The following is a 9038-nucleotide window of genomic DNA, read 5'->3' as shown; positions in this document are numbered from 1 at the left end:
CCCCCCCCTCCCTCCCCCCACGCCCTCCCCACGCGGGAACCACGTGCGCGCCGGGCCCGCAATGCGGCGCGCGCCGCCCCGCCACTGCGCGCGCGCCCGGTGGCGTCATCGCCTCCCCCCTCCCCTCCCCGAGCCGGCCGCGCGCGCGACCCCCCCCCCCCTTTTATCCTCCTCCTCCCCCCTCCCCTCGCTGAAGCGGCCTCGCGCCTGCGCGCTGCCCGCCTCGGCCCGGCCCGGCCCGGCGCGGCCCGCACCTGGGTGCCCCTCGCCCACGGACTCGGAGGTGAAGAGGAAGGTGCCCTCCTCGATGAACACCTCGTGGAAGCCGTTGAGCTGCCCGTTCATGGCGGCGGGGTGGCGGGCGGGCGGAGAGCAGAGCGCGGGGCGGAGCCGGCGGGCGGAGCGGGGACGAGCAGCTTCAACGGCCGCGGCGGACTGAGCAGGGCGCCCGTCGCCCCGCTTCTATTTATACCCTCCTCGCCCCGCCCCTCCCGGCGGCGCCGGCCAATGGCGTGCGCAGCGCGCGCCGCGGGGCGGGGAGGCGGGACCACGAGGGGCGGGTGGGGGGGGGCGGGTTACGTAACGCCGAGCGCTGCCCTCGGCGGTGCCGCTCCCCCGAGCAGCCCGCGGAGAGGCGAGCCGTTAGTTCGGTGTGGAACGCGGCCGGGGCGCCTCTCCGCGCCCTCACCCGGCGGCGGAGCGGGCACCGGGCGGCTCCCCCGGGAGTTCTCCCCCCCCGCGCGGCCACATGGACCCGCCCGCTGTGCCCGGCGGCGGGAGGCGCGGTGGACGCATGCGCACCGCCCTGAATAGGGGAAGGCGGCGGGGGCCGCGCACGCGCAGTGCGGCGGCGGCGGGCGGGCGGCGAGGACGGCCCCTCCCGGGCGCCGCCATCTTGCGCGCCTGAGGCGCCGCCATTGTGCGGCCCGCGGCGCCCCCCCCCCCGCTGTCATTCCCCCCCACGCCTCCCCCAGGGCCCCTCCGCCGCACCGAGGCCTCGCCCCCAGCCCTCCCGCCTCGCCCCCGCCCTCCCCGGTTCCCCTCCCTCCCCCCCCGCCGTAGGCCCGGCGCCTCCCGCCGCCATCTTGTGCCGGGCAGCGGGCCTGACGCAACGGGCCGCGGGGGTTGCAGGGCTGGGGCTGGCTCCGCTCCCGCCGCCGCCCGGCCCTGCCCCGCGGGCAGCTGCGGGCACGGCGCTGCCTCCCCGGCGCCAGCACGGCCACGGGGCGGGCCCGGGGGCAGGACGGGACGGGGCAGGATGGACGTGGGGGGGGAGGGGGGGGGGGGGGGGGGGCGGCCCCCCGGGACGGGGGGGGCACCGGGGAGCCGTGTACAGGACACACGGACACCGGGGACACCCCCCCAAGATGGATGGACGGCTGGGGCCTGCCTGCTCGGGACAGACAGACAGACAGGACAAGACAGACGGACAGCTGGGACCCGTCCTCCCAGGACAGAAGGACAGCAGGAACCCCTCACAGGACAGACGGACACCGAGGACCCCCCCCACCAGGACAGGCGGACACCGAGGAGCTGCACGTCCAGGACAGGCGGACACCCAGGACCCCCTCTGAAGACAGGCGGACACCTGGCACCCACATGCCCGGGACAGACGGACGCCCGGGACAGACGGACGCCTGGCAGCCACACGCCCCAGCCAGGCGGACGCCCCAGATCCCAGCACAGACAGACAGACGGACAGACCTCCCAGACAGATGCATGCCCGTGATTCACAGACGGACAGATGCCCGAGATAGACGCACACCCACGATCCACCTGCCCAGGACAGACGGACACAGCCCTGCGGCACCCAGGAGAGAGAAACCCTCAGAACCTGCACATCCAGGACAGACACCCCAACGCCACGTGATTAGGACAGACGGACACCCCAACCCTATTTAGGGCAGACATCCTGGACCCACACGTTTAGGGCAGACGGACACCCCAGACCCACGTGTTCAGGACCCACATACGTAGGACAGACGGACAGCCCGGACCCATGGATTTAGGGCAGACACCCTAAAACCACGTGTTTAGGACAGACGGACACCCCAACCCTCCTATTTCGGACAGACGGACACCCTATATTTAGGGCAGACACCCTGGACACGCATATTTTGGACAGACGGACACCCCAGGCCAGCTCCCTCCCCACCCCGCCAGCTGCACGGGCTGGGGGGTGGAGCCTCTTTGCCCCGCCCACATATTTACATAGGGGCGTGGCCTCCCCTATTTGCATTTGGGGCGGGAAAGCGCCGCACCCCGACCTCCGCCCAGGGCCAGCGGGGGGCCCCTTGGAGGCCCCGGTGCCAAGGGAGGCCCCGGGGGGGAGGGGGGAAATTTGGGGGCGCAGGGTTAGGGGGCGCCCAGGACCCCCCCAGTTTTGGGGTGTGCAGCGGGCTGGGGGCCGCCAGCGCCGTGGCTTTTGGGGTGCAGGAGGCCCCCCAAAAGGAGGCCGGGAGCTTGGTGGAAGCAGAGGCCACGCGGGGGGTTGGGGGGGGGCTGTAGCATTTTTGGGGGGCTCTGTGGCACCCGGGGGTGTGTGGGCACCGGGAAGCCCCTTCTGGGACCCGGACCCCCTGCCCCTTACCTCTGGGGGTGCGGGGGGACCCCGGGGTGGTTCCTGGCGGGACTTGGCTCCTCCACGTCCCGCTCCTCAGCGCGTTCCTCCAACGTTACCTCCTGCAGAAACAGCCCCACCTGAACCCCCCCCCCCCCCGGGGCTTACAGGAGCCACGGCGCCCTCAACACCACAGGCCGACAGCGGGTTTTGTAAAAAATGGTTTATCCGTTCCATTTTTGTATAAAACACACGGGAGAAACCTAGCCAATCACCACACGAATCGCTGCCACGTGACAAGGTAACTTTTTGTCAAAAACTTGGAACCTAAAGACCATACAAATGTTTGCTCCTGTCTACAGGCAATTGTCTATGCTCTTCCACCGAACTATGCCTTAAAAAAATTCCACATATCCCCGGCTTTCTTCTGTCCCGGTTACAGTACAACGGCAGGGAGGACGCGGGCTGCTTACGGCTCCTTTACGCGGTTTTCTGCTGTCCCTTCTTGCCGATCAGAGACTTGTGGATGTGGGGGATGACGCCTGCGGGGAGAACGAGGCGTCAGGGAACGTCGCGCCGCGCTCAGCCGCCGGGAATTTTGCCTTCCCTCCCGTCCCGCAGGGGGAGGCAGCTCCCCCCCTGCGCTGAGGGCGGCGGGGGTCGGGGAGAGAAGCCGAGCTCTGAGGGCCGCGCTTTGGGAAGGAGCGAGGCGCGGTGCGAGGATCTCAGCACGCTGTGCCGCCCCTCGGGAAAGCCCAGATGGGAAAAGAAAAAACGACAATCCAACGGCCCGCGAGGAAGCCCGGAGCTGTGGGATGAGCTTTTGGCAGCTCCTCAGCGCCGCCCATCACGGTGAATTCCAGCCCGAAGCGACCGCGCTCGCTAACCAGGCTGAATCCCACCCAAAATTCCCTCCCCCCCCGCCTCTCCGTGCAGCCAGGGGAAGGCGTTGAGGAGCTTACCGCCCCCGGCAATGGTGGCTTTGATGAGGGAGTCCAGCTCTTCGTCGCCGCGGATGGCGAGCTGCAAGTGGCGGGGGGTGATCCGCTTTACCTTCAGGTCCTTCGAAGCGTTGCCTGCCAGCTCCAGCACCTGGCGAGAGACCGGCAGCGCCGTGAGCCTCGGAGCGGGTTCCGAGCACCTCCGCGTGCCAGGAGGAGCCGAAAGCTCTTCCCCTCCTCGCGGGCGTGCAGGGCACTGGCACCGCGCCCGCCTGCCCCCACCGTTTCTTCCAGGAAATCCCCCCCCCCAGTTTTTTTCTCCTCCCCACTACAGACCCGGCAGCCTTCCCAGCGCCCAGCTGGACAGGAGAAGCGATGGGGAAGAAACCCAGAACAAAACCCGGCGGGTTGGGGTCAAACGCCCTCAGGGGTCGGGCCGCTCTCGGCCGCTGCTCCCTCACCTCGGCGGTGAGGTACTCGAGGATGGCGGCGCTGTACACCGCGGCGGTGGCGCCCACTCGCCCGTGGCTCGTAGTGCGGGTCTTCAAGTGCCTGTGGATGCGGCCCACCGGGAACTGCAGGGGAAGCGACGGAGACGGGTGAGCACCGGGCGCTGGAGCCTTGCCCCGCGGGCCTGCCGGAACCGGGCGGCACCGGGGCCAGTTTCCCCCGGAGCTCCCCCCCCCCCCGGGACGGAGAGATTCCTCGCCGAGGGGGAGCGCTGCACGCGGGAGAGGGGCACGAAACCGAGCAAAAGGACCGGCAGAGCCCCCCCCACGGCCCCCAGGCGATGCCTGCAGCCTTCCAGGCCAGCCCCGGGACGGATCCTTCCCGGCTGAGAGCCGGGAGCAAGCACCCGCCCTTTATCTTCATTCCCCGTTACCGTTGTGATAAAACGGGGGGGGGGGGGGGGGGGAAGAAGAAAGGGCAGTGGCACCCCGCCCCTCGGAAGCGGGTTCGTTACCTCCGCACCGTTTTACAGCCCGGGAGCGCGAGGCGGCCGCTCGTTACCTGCAGCCCGGCTCTCTGGGAGCGGGACACCGCCTTGGCCTTGGCCTTGCCGCTGTCCTTGCCAGCTTTACCTCCAGCCTGCGGAGACAGAGCCCTCGTTAGTCCTGCCCCGCCGACGAAGCCACCTCGGTTCTCACCCCCCTCCCGTGATGATTCTCGGCGCTCGCTGCCGGGCCTGAAGCTTTCAGAGCAGCCCCCGGCGCGTTTCCGCCGCCAGGCGAGCGGAATTTTTACGTTTCCTGTTCCCATTATTTCCCAGAAGGCGGCAAACGGGGGAAAAACCAGCAGAGAGGAGATGTTTGTTACAGCAGCTGGGAGAAGCCGGGATTTTGGCTCGGTTCCTGCCGGGCACACCGCTCTGAACGCCCGGATCCGCGGTTTCCCCGGCGATCCCTTTTCCCGGGACCCACAGCCGGCCTGCAAAGCCCCGAGCGCGGCTCTGGGAGCCACGGGGGAACGGGGAGGAAGCGGCCACGTGCGGGCGGCTCTCTCACACCCGCATTAAGGCATCACGGGAGCGAGGCGCTAACCAAAGCCTGAAGTCGTTAATTCTGATGGGAAGAGCCTCCCGGAGGCCGTTGAGGGGTGCCGGGCCGTCCTGACCCCGACACCACCCCGCTCCAACAGCCAGCAGCCGCCCGGCCCGCTCTGCCGGGGGTAGCCACGGGATCCGGAGCTCCCCAGGAGGCGAAGGTAACGCTGAGCGCGCTAATCCCCAAAGCGAGGTGCCGCGGGAAAGGCTGCGCTGCACCCCCAAGTCAGAGCAGCGCGGTTCCAGCACCCCGGCTCCGGTTCCTTCGAGGGTAGCAGCGAGGGCGAGATTCCTTACAGCGAGGGAGCTCGGGGAGACCCAAACTTGAGGGTGCCCTCGCTCTGGGAGCCCCGAGCAGGGAGCGGAGCTCCTCGTGTCGGTGCAAAGCCTCCGACCTCGGCCCAGGAGTCAGGGAGGGATATTTTCGGCTGGGCTTCTCTTTCCTGGCGAGGCAGCTTTGGAAAAGAGCGCTGGGTGCTCGCACTGCGAGCTGTTATTGGCCAGCTTTGCGGCTCCCCTGTCGGGTCCCCCCGCCGGCAGCTTCCTGCTCGCTCGTTATTTGAGCGAAGAGGAAGGGGTCGGACACGAGGGGTCGGACACGAGGGGCCGGGTGTCCCAGGCCGTCCCCATCCCGGGAAGGAGCAGCCTCTCGCCGGCTGCCCACCACCGCAGCTCACCCCGGCCTTCCTCCTGAGCCCGGGGATTTCTTCCTCTGCTCGGGAAGCGAGGCTGGAGGAGCCCGGCACGTTAGGCTGCCCGGCACACGCACCGTCCGGAAGATCCCAGGCATTAACACCTGCGGTGCGTTCGGCTTTCACTCAAGTCCCTCACCCCAAGCAAACCTGGGTTTTTCCCCCCAGAAGGAAGCTGCGTGGCCGGAGGTCGAGCTGTCAGCCCCCGCCCACCTGGGGGGCACGCGCTGCCCAGCGACACCCCTGAACCCTGGCGTTTTCCTGAGGAAAAGCTCCGCAGAAGGCCGCAGCTCTCATAACCCGGAGCAGAGCCGGGGAACACAGCCTCGGCAGTTTACCAACACAGACCCGGTTTAATTCAAATCTAATCAGTGCCACCTTTCTCTCCGGAGGAGTCAGGGCCTGTTAAATCCAGGACGAGCCCTGGCCCCAACGAGCAGGGCGCACAGGTCCCCGTCACCCCAGGGAGCCGCTCGCTGGGAGCCCCCGCGCGCCTCGCTCTGTTCCCGAGGCAGCAGGGAGCCGCTTCCATCCCTTTTCCAAGCGCCTGCCTCCACGGTTGCTTTTCCGAGGAGAAAAACAAACTTTGGCGGCCGTTCTCAGCTTGGTTTCGCGGCACCGCTGACGCTATTTACTGACAGCGCCGGGGGGACACCCAGCCCCGCAGCTCTCCCTGCCGACACCACAACGAGCTGCTCTCAGAGCGCCTTCCCCTACCTAAATTTGTTAAAAAAACAACTTTTTCTGTCCGCGGCCAGCAGTTACAGGGCGCCCAGCGGCGCAGGGAGGTGAGCGTTGCATAATTCCGCCCGGCACTTCCACCTCGGCCAACGCAGGCTCCTCCTAGCCTAAGCCTCTCGCTCGAAGTTACAAACCCCGGCACCGGGAGGAGGAAAGGGAGGGGAAAAAAAAAAAAACAACAACAAGCTTGGTGATCCCCAGCCCGGAGCTGCCACCCCTGCGGGTGCTTCGGGAAGGGACAAAACCGTAAAATTCTGCCCGAGCTCCAGCAGCCGGGCCCTAAACCCGGCAGCAACCCCACGGGGAGTAAACAAGCACCGGGAGCAGCAGAACGGGACCTTCCCCCCGCGTTCCGGGTGCCGCAGGGGGGGTAAACCCCCGGCTCGTTCCCCAAACCCCCGCATCAGGCAGCCCCCGCGGAGGACGAAGGAGCCCAAAACCCCGGCAACCACCGGAGGCGGCAGGGCCGGGGCCGCCCGGGTCACCCCGCGGTGTGACGCAGCCCTGGGGGCACCGCGCGGGGCCTCTTCACGGGACCGCGGCGGGCAGGGAGCGGCCAGGAGCCCGTAGAGCACCACGGGGCAAGCCGCCCCCGGGCCGGTGTCCCCGCGACTCCAACCGGGAGGGGACCGAGGGGCTGCGAGCGGGGGCGGGGCCCGGACGCCGCGACAGGGCCCGGCCCCCCCCTGACAGGGCCTGGGCCCCCCGACAGGGCCCGGCCCCAGGCCCGGGCCCCCCGCGGCTCCTCCCCGGTGTCCCCCCCGACACCCCCGGCTCCCCCCGGAGCGTCCCCGGGTCCCCCGGGAGCGGGCCGAGCCCGGCAGCCGCCGCCACCCCTCACCATGGTGCCGCCGCCCGAGTCCGCGCTGGAGCCGCCTCAGGAGCCGCCAGACAATGACCCGCCCGAGCGCGACGCCCGCCGCCGAGACCCCCGCAGCCAATCACGGCGCGCCGTACTTATTTGAACGGCCCGCTCGGGCCAATCGGCGAGCGGCTTCTTGCTACCTCCCTCCTCCCCTCTCCCCAGCTCCCTCCGCTGGCCCCGCCCCTCGGCCCGTTTAACGGCCGGTGGGGTTTTTTTTTAAGCTTTGCACACGGCACGCAGGGCTGAGGGGAGGAGGCGGCGCGAGGGAGTGACGTGGCGGAGAGCCAATAGAAAGAGACGATCCGGCTGAGGGAGGCGGGGCTGAGGGGATAGACAGGCGGCGGAGCCAATGGGAGGGGAGAAAAGGCTTTCCCGCCCATTCTCTCTCCCCGCCCCCCGGGTTGTTTGTTTGTGAGGAGAGGGGGGGAGGGGGCGGCTGCGCGGCCCCGAGGGGAACCGGGCACGGGAACCGGGCACCGGGGGCGGCCTCTGGAGGGCCCCCGGTTGTGATCCGGGTCCGCTGGCCGTCGTTTGTCCGCCCGCCCGTCCCCCTGAGGGGCCCCAGCGCCGCCCCCGTGAGGAGAGTCCGCGGCTCCCAGCCCGGCCTGAGGGGAATTCACCCCCGGGACGCCGAGGGGGCGCCCTTGTGTGGTGCTTTTTGATTTTTTTCGCAGGAAATTCCCCCAATAAAAGACGGTCGTGCCCTAAAGGGGAGCACGGAGGGGCTGGGGTGGCCCCGGTGTCCCCCCGGTGCGGGTTTTGGTCGGTGCTGGGGGGCTGAGGGGCAACTTTTCGCCCAGGGGCCCGGCCGGGATCAAATAGTGCGGAAAAAGCCCCAAAATTCCTCCTGGGAGCTGCTGCAGGGCTTTGGGGCGCCTGTGGTGGTAGGTGGGAAAATAAGGCTTCCCTGTTCCGTTGCGAAGCCAAGCTCCGGGCACACCCCGGGAGCCAGGGAGGGGAATTTTAGGGGAGAAATCGGGGTTTTGGGGAGCAGGGCCTGGGACGGAGCTCGTGGAAGCTGCGTCGAGAGCGCAGCGCAGGCCCCTGAGGAGCTCGGCGTGGGGCTGGCCGTGGCTGTGAATTCTCCAAAGGAGGGGGGGGGAAAGAAATGAAAAGAGACAAAAAAAATCCCCCAAGGAAGGAGCTGCGGAGCCGGACCTGCCCTCACGACAGGGGGCGCCCCCGCTGCCTCCCCAGGATGCGCGGGACGGACGCTGCCGGGGAGGAGGCGATGGAGGAGAGGTAGGGGAGCGTGGGCTGGGGGGGGGGAGGAGGAGGAGGAGGAGGAGGAGGAGGAGGAGGAGGAGAGGCCCCGTTATGCCTCAGGTCCCCACCAACCCCCCCCAGCACCGAGCACCGTGCCTCTTAATGCACCCACAGCGCTTCTGGGGTGCGTGGGGGGGGCTCAGCAGCGGATCTGCTCCCCCCCCCGCCCCCCAGCCCCACTGCCTGCACCTGCCCCGCAGGCAACAACTGCTGCCGGCGCCCGCAGCCCCCTCCAGCTGTCCCGGGGGCTCACCGCAGCCCCCCTCAGCCCCCACAGCCTCCCCCGGCCCCCATGGGAGCAGCTGGCAGCTGGGGGGGGGGAAGCTCCCCCGGTTCCTTTTTCCGAGGCACCAGCACGGATCCGGCTCCGTGGACGGGGTCACGCCAGGTCCCCGCGCCCGGGGGCTGCGTGCGGTGGCGGCAGGCCCTC

General features: G+C 69.2%; 1 protein-coding gene across 1 annotated transcript; it reads right to left on the bottom strand.

The window, feature by feature from the left end:
- Positions 1–2768: 2768 nt before the first annotated feature.
- On the bottom strand, positions 2769–7470 carry LOC118159948 (histone H2A.V). Its single transcript, XM_035314483.1, has 5 exons — positions 7319–7470; positions 4513–4590; positions 3963–4076; positions 3523–3652; positions 2769–3102 (listed from the first exon to the last, which is right to left on the bottom strand). The coding sequence occupies exons 1-5, from the start codon at positions 7319–7321 to the stop codon at positions 3041–3043; spliced, it is 387 nt and encodes a 128-aa protein (XP_035170374.1). The 5' UTR covers positions 7322–7470; the 3' UTR covers positions 2769–3040.
- Between the last annotated feature and the right edge of the window lie 1568 nt (positions 7471–9038).

Source organism: Oxyura jamaicensis, unplaced genomic scaffold, assembly GCF_011077185.1.
Source record: "Oxyura jamaicensis isolate SHBP4307 breed ruddy duck unplaced genomic scaffold, BPBGC_Ojam_1.0 oxyUn_random_OJ72788, whole genome shotgun sequence".
In the NCBI taxonomy this organism is placed as follows: domain Eukaryota; kingdom Metazoa; phylum Chordata; class Aves; order Anseriformes; family Anatidae; genus Oxyura; species Oxyura jamaicensis.
Note: the sequence above shows the minus strand (reverse complement) of the source record. Positions and strands in the feature narration are given on the sequence as shown.